At 39.0% G+C, this 14,256-nt stretch overlaps 1 protein-coding gene across 1 annotated transcript in view; it reads right to left on the bottom strand.

Moving 5' to 3' along the window:
• Positions 1-14,256, bottom strand: part of FHL2 (four and a half LIM domains 2) — a 115,327-nt gene that overhangs the window by 51,807 nt on the left and 49,264 nt on the right. The window contains exon 2 of the mRNA XM_036756049.1: positions 2,417-2,596. Coding sequence (XP_036611944.1) covers positions 2,417-2,572 — 156 coding nt within the window. The 5' untranslated portion in view covers positions 2,573-2,596. The remainder of the gene's footprint in view (positions 1-2,416; positions 2,597-14,256) is intronic.

The following is a 14,256-nucleotide window of genomic DNA, read 5'->3' as shown; positions in this document are numbered from 1 at the left end:
CTTCTCTCTCCTAACTTTCTTATTACTGTAAAGTCTCCCCCAGAGACAACTCCTAATTTATCCCTTCTACATCTTGTTTATGTATAGTCATTTTCGTATTGTTTTCCCTGTTAGACCGTGTAACCTGCTTGAGAGCAAGGACTGTCTTTTGCCTCTTTTTGTATCTCCAGTGCTTAGTACAATAACCAGCAAATAGTAGGTGCTTAATAAATGCTAGCAGACTGACTTAACTGACCAGCACTCAAGTCCACGCAATAAAATTAGCTTCATTCTCTCAGATTTGTTGATTTTTTTTACTTGTATGCATACATTGCTTGGAAGGGGTGGGGAAAGAGACCTGTGGGCTGTCTTATTATTTTAAGAAAATAGAACTGCAAACCAGATTTATCAGTTCAATTGCTCTGCTGGGTGTCTTGCCAGGAGTTTTTGCTTCACTTCCTGAAAGAAAACAGACCATTTTTTTCTCTAGGACTAAATTCTCCCCTCCCCCAATTAATTTTATTCCCTTTTAACATCTAAAAACACCCTCCCCCAAACACCTTTAATATTAAAAATTCCCCAAACTGGGTGGTCTAGCCCCATTGAGTTCTTTTTGTTTTAAAATACAGAAAATCACATTGAATAAAAAAACCACATTTCTAAAACCTCTAAATCCAAGTTGAAAAGTTCAGGCTGATTAATTCCTGACTTTGGTAAAGACTTGTTGATTTTGGCCCAATTTGGTGGGATTTTTGATCATTAACACATAAAACATTTCTTGAAGGATTACTGGTTTAAAGAGACTTTTAACTGAATCATATTCTCAAGAAAAGGAAAGTTATTTCAGTTTTTTCAGGTATTCACTGGCCAAGGGAGACTAGCCCCGAATATCTATAACTCTTATCTCTAAAGATCTGGGTTTTTACACTGATGGATTTTTCACCCATTTGAGCTGTCTCAGACAAATTTACTGAGTTTTAGCCCTTACTTTAATCCAAATGCACTTTTTAAAAAAAAACCTGAAATGTGACATTGTTGGGAAGAAGGAAGACGATTGGACTTTTATAAGTGTGAACATGGCTTGGCAGTAACTGTCCCAAATGCCCGGAATTCACTTCCTCCTACCTTTAAGATATCTCAAATACCATCTTCTGCATGAAACCTTTCCTGATCCCTCACTGCTAGTACCCTCCCTCCCAAAAGCCCCATATTTGGTTACTTTGGATATGTTTTTATTGATTCGGCATATATTTATGCTGTGCATATTTTTAGATGTACTGGTTATCTCTCCCATGAGAATGTAAGCTCATTGAGAGCAGGGGTAGTTGCTCTTTGTACTTGTACCCCAATGCCTAGCATAGTGCCTCACACAAAAGAGCCACTTAACAACCTACTTTTTGATGGATTTATTGAGAAAGGGTACAAGAACTCTCACTAAGCATTAAGGAGAGATGTCAGGCAATTGACAGAAGAGAAATCATTTTTTAGATGAGCTAGGCCAACTCATTTTTGCTATCTCTAAACCTCTGAACCCTTCAAAGTTTACACAATACTACTGTTCGGTTTTGTTTCTTTTACATTTGGCATCTCGCTCCTGTGAGATAGCCAAAAAATACATTGCTGTAGTTTGGTTTCATGAGACATAAAAAGCGCCATGTTGCACATTCCTCATCTCATTTTCTTCACAAGACTTCCTGTGCATGGGAGTTGGGGGGAGGGAAGAGAGGGATTATTGCTCATTTGTCATCCAACATTTAGCAGCAGAAGGCAACGGGACAATCCTGTCAGAACTGCCTTTCCTAGGAACAACTTGATAAACGAAGCTAATGCAATAGCTGAGAAATATTTGAATTATCTAATTATAGATACCTTTCCCTCAGCTCACAGGTGAACTTGTTATTTATAACCTTAGGGGACATATGATAACACTCTCCAAAGTTTTTAGTCGTAGGGATTTAAAAGAAGGTACATGAAATTCCATAAATTTTGGTCAGAGCCAGTTTTACTGGAATTATAACTCTGGAAAGTTCAAATTGGATTATCAGTATTCCTAGCCTGAAGGATTTTAAGGAATAGGGTCAAATGTGTATGTTTCTGCTGCTTACTACCTGTATGATCTAGAACAACTCTCTGGGCCTCAGCTCCCTCATCTGTAAAGTGAGGGAGTTAGGTTAGATGATCATTAAAGTTGCTTCCACCTCTACAATTTCTATGTTTTCTATGTACCCACCACCAAGTTAAGTGCTGTGGAGAACAGAGATGAAATATGAGTCAATCTTTGTCCTCTATAATCTCACAGCCTGGTTAAAGAGATCATTCTAATACATGCAGAACATAATGATAGCAAAAAAGTATTCCCTGGTGATTGGCCCAAGGAAATGATTTGTTCAGTTCAGCCTGACAGGGACTATCAGAATAAGGCATAAGACTAAGGTACCTTGCAGTCACAGCCAATGGGTTTCTTGCACTCTTCACATATGTTGGAGTACAGGCTCTCAAAGCACTTCACACAGTAGGGATCCTCTTCTCTCAGGATGTATTTCTTTCCAAAGAGGGATTCGTTGCAGTGATGGCAATCAAAACGCTCAGTCATTTTGACACCTTGGTTTCCAGCAACCTGTCAAAAGGAGAAAATTCAAAGTCCCGTTAATGCTTCTTTGTCACTAAGCACACTTCTGAATCAAGCACAGTGACATTGCTATCAGTTTCAGTCAAGTGGTATTCTATTTCCACTTGGTGAATAATTTCACATTGGTTAGTTTAAGTAACAGCAATATTTCATTTACTAAATTAGTGTGCGAGGAAAAAAAGCTTTTTATTTTTCCCTTAGTGGCATGGGTTTTTCCACAAATTCTACTCTAAAATCTATTTTTCTTTACTCAATGCTGTATGAGACCTTATCAATTTGGGAGAAAAATGAAACTCTGTACCAGGTTTCTTTAACCTCTCTTGTTTTTTATATGTGTTTTAAATACGTAATATCATCATAAATCAATTCTCTCCTTTCTCCCTCCCCCTGAAATAGATAGGCAGGGACTTAAAACAATATGTTCATTTCTATTAAAAGATTTTCCATGAGATTCTTTTCATGATTCACAAGTTTAAATGTTAAGAAACAGCAGTGGTAGGGGGTGGGCCGGAGCATCAGGGAATAGTCAATCTGAGGGGAAATGGGCACAGTATCCTCGACTGTGAGGTTGCATTAGGAAATACATGAACAAAAGATTAATGACCTCAGTGCTTCATTTATCCCAAATTTTAAAAACCTCAATTCAGCTGCATGGACATTTTTGGAGCAGGATGAAGGAAAAGGGTTCTCTTTAAAAACACAAAGACGATTGTACAGTTTCAAAAGCAGTGACCTCAAACGGTGGCACTGACGGGCAATATGGGGTTCATTTCAAAGAGAAGCAAGTATGAGTCTCCGTGCTTTGGCAAAACGACAGTCATGACGAATTTTTCCAGAATGAGTGTACGCTGTGCCTGACTACTGTGGAGGTGGGGTGATTGGAAGCAGGGGTGGGGAATGTTTTTCACTGTTCCTCATAGACTATCTCATACAAACCCGTTAGGATTTTTCCATAGATTTATGGGTATGAAGTCAAGATTTATAGATTGCTGGAGCTAGAAGGGACCTAGGACATTACCTAGTTCACTGATCTTATTTTAGAGATGAGAAAAACTGAGAAAGGGTGAAGTAATTTATGTAAAGTTGCACAACTAGTTAGGAGTAGAGACGGGAATCACAGAATTGGAGCTAATCTGACATACATAGAAGAGGAATGGACTCTGTAACTTGCCCAAATTTCCACAAATAATTAAATGGCAGAACCAGGAATTGAACCCAGGTTTCCTGACTCACAGTCCAGAGCTCTTTCCAATTATTTTATTGCATCATGACTGGTGCTACTTGGCAGGGGATTTTTTTTCCATTGTACTAGTAATACTTGGTACAATGCATTTTTTTCAGGAGTGCACACACACACATGCGTGTTCCTTTTTCTTTTACAAACAAAGGAATGGTTAATTTACTAAAAGCAAAAGGGAAAAAAGATTCAATAGGTTGGACATTGCCACATATGACCACCTCTATGTTAAGACTCCTTGAATGAATAGCATTCTGTAAATGGAAAATGGTTTTGAATGGGTATATAAAAGGAAAATGGTAATATCTCTGTTTATGATTACTGAAGCCTTGATTCTGGGTTTGAAGTAAAAAAAATTAATAAGTATACTGATTTGTGCCATATAGCTGAGTAAAGTCCTAAAGGATACCCAATAACTGACTTTTATTTTACTTAAAAGTTACTAAAGTGACAAGAAAGACACAACTAAAGTCACATTAAAAATACCTGCCTAGCTTGTGGTGACAGCCTGTGGAATAGAAGGACTGATTCGGTGCTCCTGTGTGCTTGAAGCGTCAATAGCTATATGTAAAGAAGCTGCCATCTTTTTTGTATATTCATTCTTATTTACTCTTGAATTTATAGGATACTGTTCAAGGAATAGCCCATACAGTTAGACACATGGGGTATTGTCCACCCCACTTAATCTTTCTTCTTGGAGTCAAAGAAAACATTGTTTGGACATCCTTGGGATAGTATCAATGTGGACCTTAAGAATTTAAGTTGTTCTTATGAAACCCATTGTGCAAAGATCCTTTGTACCTTTGCCATCTTGCCCTGCAGTAAGGTTGTGCTGGCAAGAGATTTAATACGTTCCTTTAAGTCAACAGTTACTGGCAAAGTCAACGATCAGGTATTTTCTTGTAACAGCTGACAACATATGCATTTCTTTCAAGGGAGGACTACAAAGAAAGAAGGGAGATAAATATATATATATATATATATATATATATATATAAAATATAGGTATGTATGTGTACGCACATACACATATTTACATACAGATATAGATTTTTTTTGGCTTGCTTACAATGGTGTTGGTTCAGAAATGGAAGCGGCAAAAGGAGATGAGAAGGGTAGACAGAGCTCACACAAATATCAACAGAACCTGAAAAGAGAATGGTGCTCAAACTACAATAAGTGAAAAGTGGTAATAGTAGTAGGTGTATCCGGTAGAAATGCAACCTCCTTGAAGGCAGTAGCTGTGGGTTTCATATTGTGTTTGTTTGTTTGCTTGTTTGCCTTAATATCCCTTGTACCCAGAACATTGGATATAGGAGGGTTTAATAAACTTTGGTTGAAATGAATCATGTGCTTTCATCTAAGAAAGGGGCTGCATACATCAGTGAGATTATTGCATTGGAAAGTGTGCTATTAATATAGGTATTTGTCTTCACATAGTGCCTTTTCTACGTACTTTAGCAGGAGGATTTTTTATGGCAAACTAGTGATCACAGTACATAATTAAACAAACATTTACTAAGCGTGTAACTAGAAGCAAGGCACTGAAAACTTCATCACTGCTGATATTTCCACACCCCTCTTTGCTTTACAAAGTGCTTCCCACACATTTTCTTAGTTCAGGTACAACATGCAGCATCATCTTCATCTTGCAGATGAGGAAACCGAGGTTCAAAGTTGCATAGTTGCACAACTAAGAATCAGAGTTCTAGAAAGTTCTAAGAAACAGAGGTCTAGAACCCAAACCCCAATCCCAACTCTCCTGACTCTGAATCCAAGGTTCTTTCTGCTGTATCTCCCTACTGGGATATATCGGTATGAACACATGACACATGAGTGTCATTCAGCTGAAACTTAATTGAACCTGGAATCAAAAGATAGGGAGGCGTATCTCAGCTCTGTCATTTAACAGCTCCCTGAGCTTCACCTCTGAGCCTCAATTCCTTCATCTGTAAAATGGGAAAGTTGCATTAAATGATGCCCAGAATTCCTTCCAGCTTTGAAATCTCAAGATATGTGTTCTACAGTATCTTGCTAATCTGGTCATTCTGTCCTAGCTGAGGTAGCTTGGGAGACTTAGTGGACAAACTGCCGGGCCTGGCATCAGGAATATTTAAGTTCAAATCCTCATTTACTATTGTGTGACCCTGGACAAGCCACATCACCTTCGTCTGTCTGATTCAGTTTCCTCAACGATAAAATAGAGATAATAGCAGCACCACACAGGGTGGTTGTGATGACCAGATGAGATATTTGTAAAATTCTTAGCACTGTGCCTGGTACATGGTATGAGCTTAATTAATGCTTCCTCCCTTCCAATTCTAACAGAGGTCCTATATAGAAAGAATTGGGAGAAATTCCAAGAGGACAAAACTTGGGAGAGTTAAACCAAAGAAGACCTTTTCATGGTGTTATTTTTGACTCCTCACTTAAATCCCCACATATCCCATCTGGTGGCTGTTTTATTATTTCTTCCTTTGTAATACTATCTCTTGTATGCATCCCCTTCTCTCTATTCATAAAACTCATCACTTCACACCTAGACCACTGCATTAGCTTTCTGGATGGTCTTCCAGCCTCATGCCTCTCCTCATTCCAATCCATCCTTCACTCAACTGCCAACTCAACTGAAACACAGCTTTGACCGTGTCATAGTGTCAAGGTCCCCATCTTGCTCTCCTATCCCATCCCCTGCCTCAATAAACTCCACTGGCTCCCTATTACCTCCAAGATCAAATATAAAATCCTCTCACTTTTAAAGGTCTTCACAACCTGGCCTTTTCCTGTTTTTACACCTTACTTTTTAATGTACACGTACTCTACAAATCAACAACTCTGGCCTTTTTGTTGTTCATCTCACAAGTTCATCTCCCAACTCTTGCCTTTTCACTGGCTACACTCATGCTTTACTTCTGTCTACTGGTTTCCATGACGTCCTTCAAAACTTACTTTGAACCTCACCTTCTGCTACAAGCCTTTCTACCATTTTTAGCGTCTTCCCTTTAAGATTACCTTCAATTTACACTGTATATACTTTGTATGTACGTGGTCGTTGGCATGTTGTTTTCCCCTTTAGAAAATGAGCTCCGTGAGAATAGAGTAGGGGGCACGGTCTTGCTGTTATTTTTATCCCTAGAAGTTAGCCCAGTGCCTGGCACAAAGTAAACACTTAATTGTAACCCCTGCCCCCAAACCCATTGGTATGGGATGGACTCTCTCCTCATTGCTGGAGATGACCGTCTTATCCTACATGAGGGGAGGAGTAGAATTAATGAAAGTAGAAGAGTTCCAGTCTCTTCCAGTCTCCTTTGGGACTCCCCAAAGACCAGTTTCCTTCATTTCTCTCCAAATTTCAAGTCCGCTTTAAGCTTTCAGGTGCCTCAGATGCTACTTGCTTCCAGCTGTGAGAGAGAAGATGGAAGAAACCAACCCCATTTCAGGTTGCTGAAGGCATAGACTCTGGGAAGACACGAGAGGAGTCGGCAGTCTCCACCATGTCTGTATTTCCAGCTTGCTACTCTAGACACTTTGGGAAGTTTTGCCTTGGGTGAGATCAAGGACCCTCTTGGTTCAGCTGAGTCGTCTAGCTCCCAAAAGGAATGCTCCTTCAAGCTATATTGTTTGGCATATATTCTCTTTCAGGTATGATTTCTGTTTTGTTTAAGATTTGGATAAATGGATTTCTTTGCTATTCTCTATCTGTGTTCACTGTGGAACTAGTATTTGGTGGGAAAGAGGTCAAGCCTTGGATATAGAGCTTATGGTTCTCCTTGCCCCCCAAATAATAATGACAAAGCAATCAGAAGACAGAGTGAATCCAATCATATCCCCTAGACTAGCAATATTTAAGGGAGTAGAGAGTTATACTTGTAGCCTGTTATGCCCTCTCTCTTTCTCAGGTAAGCAGAATGGACTCCTGTCCTAACCTTGTGCTTCCCTTCCTGGAAGGAATGAAAAGTTCCCCTGGAGAAGGGTGGGGAGAGAAGAGGCTAGAGATGTCTATTCTGCCTCCCTTTGAGCCAAACAATGAGAGCCCTCATCACAAGTGGATCTTGCTCTATATAGGTGAAATCACTCTTGCTAAATAATAAATATATGTTGACTGACTCACTGGTCCTGGGAAGATCCCTAACTTTTCACATTAGCTATCTCCTATCCTTTACCACTAATTCTAAGCATTAAAAGTACAAGTAGTAATGTTAAGGACCTATATGTGTGGCACCTTCTGCAGACTAACCCCCAACTTGAAGTTATAGGCTAAGACCAAAGGCGAGGTAACTATTCCCATGTTCAAGGCACATTTTGGGTCCATAGGACTAAAACTATAGTCCCCATCCATGTGCTTACCTTTTTAGTAAACAGACATAGTTGGGTCAAAGCAAAGTTATTTACAAAATTAACATCATAAAAACAGAAGCTACAAAACATTCTACCCATGAACCTAGTAAGTACTCTCCTGTGTGTGTGTGGGGGGGGGGAGGGTCAGCTAGGGGGCTCAGCTGGAATCAGGAAGACTCATCTTCCTGAGTTCAAACACGGCCTCAGATACTTACTAGCTGTGTGACCCTGGACAAGTCACTTCACCTTGTTTGTCTCATTTCCTAATCTATAAAATGAGCTAGAGAAGAAAATGGCAAACCACTCCAGTATTTCTACCAAGACAACCCCAAATGGGGTCATGAAGAGTCAGACATGATTGAAAACAACTGAACAACAACAAATACATATGTGTGTGTGCGTGTGCATGCATGTGTATGTGTGTGTATGTGTAGTCAGGAGGAGAATTTGGCCCATGCGCAGAGTATACTAGTAGAGAGGAATACATATAGGGAACATACGTGATCCAGGCAAATCACACTTCTGGCCATGCAGGCTCCCAAAGTCCTTTCTCTTTTAGTGATGTCTCCCTGTTGCTCCCCCTGGGCACTGTTCCTTCTCCTGGATGAGTGCCACAGAGGTGAGAATAATTATTCTCTCTCAAGAGCTGAGTTCTTCCATAACTGACTCTCTCTCTCTCTCTCTCTCTCTCTCTCTCTCTCCCTCCCTCTCTCAATTCTTCCTTTCTTTGTAATTTATTCAATAACTACAGCAAAAACTTGAGTTTGCTGGCCAAACACTTTTATCATTGCTACAATGGCTTATAAATCAAAGTAAACATTTAGGGGAAAAATACACACACACAAACACATAAGCTACTGACGACAGCTCAAAGAGCTTAGAAGGGAACAATGGAAACAGGAAGTGAACAGTCAGGAAGTAAATGGGGAATAGGTTCCCTCCTCCATATTTATCCTTTGTGGATGAGAAGGGGAAGTAAAATGTTGTGGCTTGGGTTTTATGAATCTCACCAGCCTGGACCGACCATATTTACGTGCTTGTGCTCGTGCTGTCCTCAGTTCATACATGACCTCCATCAGACCACCTTGGCTTCTCAATCTTGATCCTCCACAAAGCATTTGAGATAACTATCTATTCTTTGTAATTTGGTAAGATGGCTTCAATGGCTTTCCCTTATGCTGCCACCCACTATGGCTTCTCTAAGAAGTTCATTAAGGTTCAAGGAACTGACTCTTTTTAACCATCAGAGTTCAAATTCCTCACAGCTGTCTCCTGCATTAATTGTCTTCTTAGAAAGTGTGTGTTGGTTTTTAAAAGGCCTCTGGTAACTTTGACTCTAATTCCATGAAGCTTGACTAAAGAATTTTTTCACACCACTTAAAGGGGTAACAGTCGACAATGTAGATGCCTTTCTGCACTTCAAGGGTAGAACACCCCATTGTCTTTCTTAGCTGACCCTTATCTTTTCTAACCGCATCAATAGATCTGGGGAAAATCAGTTGATCAGGGCTATCCTAATCACCTCCCTCATACTGCATATGATTTGAGAAGAAGGTGAGTCTCTCTCACTAGAGAAGGAAATGACAACAAATGGACAGTCTGAGTGTTGTGGCATTCATAAAATTTTAATTTAGAGTAAGAAGAGTGCTTCCATTGCCCTTAAGCCTCCTACAGAAGATTTATATAAAGACATGGTCATAAATCACATAGGATGAGAAGGTATGGGAGGGCTGTGATCTGCATAGATGGATGGAGCATCCACAGTGATGAGCTCATAGATTTAAATACTGAAGTAAAAGTACAAGTGAGATCCATTAGTTTGATCTGTCTATGACTGGTCTGTGTGATATCCGGTGTGCTCAGGAGAGTGAACCAGCAAACTCCTGCACAAATTCCCATCAATTTGGTCTGGAGTCAGGAAGATTCATCTTTCTGAGTTCAAATATGGCCTCAGACACTTACTAGTTGTGTGATCCTGGGCAAGTCACTTAACCTTTCTTGCCTCAGTCTCCTCATCTGTAAAATGAATTGGAGAAGGAGACGGCAAACCACTCCAATACCTCTACCAAGAAAACCCCAAAAGGGGTCATGAAGAGTCACACATGACTGAAAACAACTGAAAAACAATAAATATGTACATATATATGTGTGTGTGTATGTATGTGTGCGTGTATACAGTGTTCACTTTATTCTGTGTCTTCTCTAAGAACCAACAGCAACTTTAAGGCCAGCTAAAGATTTGTAGTTAAATAAAGATCTTCATTTGTTTAATTCATTATTTATTTAATTTGTTAATATTAATTAATTAATTTAATAAAGATATTATGATTTCATTAGCAGAGAGGACTCTCAGGTGAGGAAACTTCCTTTACCAAAGCATTAAGAAGTTAAGTGTCTTGCTCCAAGTTATGTAGCCAGTATGTATCATAGGCAGTTCTTGAGCCCAAATTTTCCTGACTTCAAAGCCAACACTCTAGCTGCTACACCCACACAATTAAATATTAAATATATTGGGCTCCGAAGCAAATGGTCACCATCACTGATGAAGTACATGTTAAGATGCGTATTACTTGCTAAAGTCATTCTTCAGTAGTTTAACAATAATACCACCATTATACAGTACTATAATGTGTTATTTACACTTCACTTAATCCTTACAATGACCATGGGAGATAGGCAGGACACGAATTTTTATATTCATTTTACAGAGATTTTTAAGGGCCTCAGGGAAGTTATGACTTGGCTAAAACCATACATCTGGCTTGGGAAACAGTCAAGGGAGGTTACTCCAGTGACTCCTTGTTGCTTTTGGATAAGTTACAGAGACCTGAGATGCACGGCATCCAAAGCCCTTCCTACTATAACTCCTCCCTATTGTATAGTACTCTTTTTCACCAAGCCCATATTCTAGCCAAATTGGCTTTATTGATATTCTGTATATACTCCACTCTCTCATCTAAAGTCAGTTGGATGAAATCTAGTTAGTACTAGACTTAGAAAATTAGAACTCATGTTCTCTGATTCCTACTCCAGTAAACGTTCCCCTGAAGAGGGTTTTCTAATTTTTTTCCTTTAAAGTGAGGAGGATTTTCTATTTTAACAGAATTCTATTGAACACACACATTTTCCAGTATTGCGTTAGATTGTCTATAGGCCAACAGGAGACCTAAGAGTTCTTTCCTCCACTTCTAAACAGTTTAAAACGAATTCTTTTCTTTCCAAAGTGATACTAAACAGAAGAGAAATAGTTTTCTTATCCCTACCCACACCCCAAATGATCCATGGACTTAAGTTATAAGAAGCCAGCCTTAAACAGGCTTTTGTTTATTTTGAGCCTTGTACCGTATTCCACCTCCCCCAACTTCACATTTCCCTTAGATTATCTTAGAAGATAAGGCTTAGAACTTGACATATGAGATGAAGGAGAGACAAAACTAGTCTCAGTGAATTTTCCTTTTTTTTACTGCAGCATAATGTACTTGGGAGTAATGTGCTCTCGTTTAAATAGGACACCTGAATTTTCATGCCCATTTTGAAGTGACCCTATGTAGTACCATGCAAAGCCAACCACTCATCATCTTTACTGCCTATTACTTAACTCACAGGAATGTGTAAAGGATTAAGCAATGAAGCCTCAGAGCTACAAGGAGCCAGGTATCATACGAGCCTGAGGTGTGACTGCTGCAATGTTATTTCACTGACTCCAATCCAAGGTACAAATTCCCAGATTGGACAGACTTTATTAGGATTCAATCATGCCATGATGTCATTTCCCAGAACTGTTAGAATACTTCTGAACAACCAGGTTAGGCAGGGCATCCTACTCACCTTCCATCCTGTACTTTAACTCAGCGTTTGGCTGTTCCTGTGGGAGACTCATCCGATGAAGCTTTGAAACAGCAATACAGAATCCCAGCTACCCACCTAGCTCAAAAACCCCACAAAATCATCAAGCAGTGGGTTAAGTGTAGCCCCCACAGTTTGCCCCACACGTAATTAAAAGCTCAGGCAACCAACCATATGGACCAACACCTTTGGGTATGTGAAGTCTTACTAGCTGTCTCTCCCTTCTTTCCCTCTACCTCTCTAAATAAGAGGTAAATCTATTTATAGGTGTAACTTCGTTTCATTGGCTGAATGAAACTGAATGAATGAATCTGGTTAGTAGCAGAGTCAAGACTAGAACTCGGGTCCTCTGATTCCTACTCCAGTAAACTGTCCTCTGAACGAGGAATTCTATTGAACACACACATCTTCCAGTATTGGATTAGATAGTCTGCAGGCCAACAAGATGCTTAAGACCTGTCCTATTCAAGTTTGAGACTCAAAAATCACAAAATTATGGGAGAGAAGGAAAAGAGAAGGGGATGGAAATAAAGAAGAAAGGAGAAGATTGACAGCTAAGTAGGCAGAAAGGAGAAAAGGGGGAGAGAAGAACAATAGATTCAGGGCAAAGAAGAAGAAAGAGAAAAACAGGAAATCCATACCAGTAGTTCCTGTTTAGAATGGACCCTGGGACCCACTTTGAATGATATCAAGTATTTATTAAATGCCTACTATATTCCATTACATCAGATGCTGGGGATTAGAAGACAAAAAAAACAAAACAGTCCTTGACCTCAAGGAATATATGTTCTATCTAATTCACCAAAACTTTGGGTTTCTCATGGTTTGTAATATTAAACAAACAAATATAAAGGCAGCTAGGTCAGTGCCAGGCCTGGAGTATGGAAGACCTGAATTCAAATCTAACTTCAGACACTAATTGTGTGACCTTGGGCAAATCACTTAACCTGTTTGCCTCGGTTTCGTCCTCTATAAAATCAAGATAATAATAACACCCACTTCTTGGGGTTCTTGTGAAGATCAAATAAGAGAATAATTGTAAAGTACTTAGCATGGTACATAGTAAGAGCAAAATTAGCTATCATCTATTATTTAATAAACAAATATTGTGGTCATGGCCCCATGATTTCATCCGTACAGAGAATTCACCTTAAGGAAATTACCAGTTCAGCTCGGTAACTTTCTTGCAAGCTATAGTCTTGCAGAGAATTTCCTTCGAATGTTACTACAGTTTGCTATCATATCAAATCATGTATCATTTTTTAAAAGAAAGATCCTAATTCTTTTAAAGTGGAAAAAGTCCTACAGCATAAACTAATTTCCAATTTATATTGTTAAACATTTTCATTTATATCTTCTATTTAAGCACAAAAGAAACCATTGTTATTGGTCTGTATTTGTTTTAAGAACTTAAATGAGGTCTTGTAAACTCTGAAACAGAGAAAATTAAAAGAAAAAACTACTATAGATTGAATGAAGCTGTAAAAAAAAAGTAATAAGATAATGAATTTAGAGAAGAAGAGAGCTTAAAGATTATCTAGTCCACTCTCTCACATTACAAATGAGGAAACTGAAGCTTAGGGAGGTTAAATGACTTAAATGACTCTAAAGTCACACAAGTAGGAAGAATTGGAGACAGAATTTGAACCCAGGGCTTCTGCCTTCAGGGCTAGCCCTTTCCACTGTCAAATGAATTTGAGAAAAGCTGAAAACTAATTGAAATAAAACATCATCATACAGATGTTTGTTTTTATTGACCCGCTTTACTCATCGTCAAATAATCATTACTACATATTTCAAATTCTTTAGAATCATGAGCTAAATGTGTATGAGTTCTGCTTACATTCTCAAATGTGCATTTCAAAAGCAAAAACCCTTTTACAACGTTATGCATAGTTTTTTCCTTTTTAGATCACTTAATCACGAAGAAATTCATAATCTCTTTATAATTAGTGAATAAGGAGAGGGATTAAACCTGTGATTTAATTCGGGGTAGGGCAGCTAGGTGGCACAGTGGATAGAGGGCCAGCCCTGAAGTCAGTAGGAACTGAGTTAAAATCTGACCTCAGATAATTACTAGCTGTGTGACCCTGGGCAAGTCATTTAACTAGGTTTGCCTCAGTTTCCTCATCTGTAAAATGAGCTGGAGAAGGAAATGGCAAATCATTCTAGTGTATTTGCCAAGAAAACCCCAAATAGGGCAGCTAGGTGGCACGGTAGATAGAGC

Source organism: Trichosurus vulpecula, chromosome 4 (assembly GCF_011100635.1).
Source record: "Trichosurus vulpecula isolate mTriVul1 chromosome 4, mTriVul1.pri, whole genome shotgun sequence".
NCBI classification, from domain to species: domain Eukaryota; kingdom Metazoa; phylum Chordata; class Mammalia; order Diprotodontia; family Phalangeridae; genus Trichosurus; species Trichosurus vulpecula.
The sequence above is the reverse complement of the archived record's forward strand: the minus strand, read 5'-3'. Positions and strand labels throughout refer to the sequence as shown.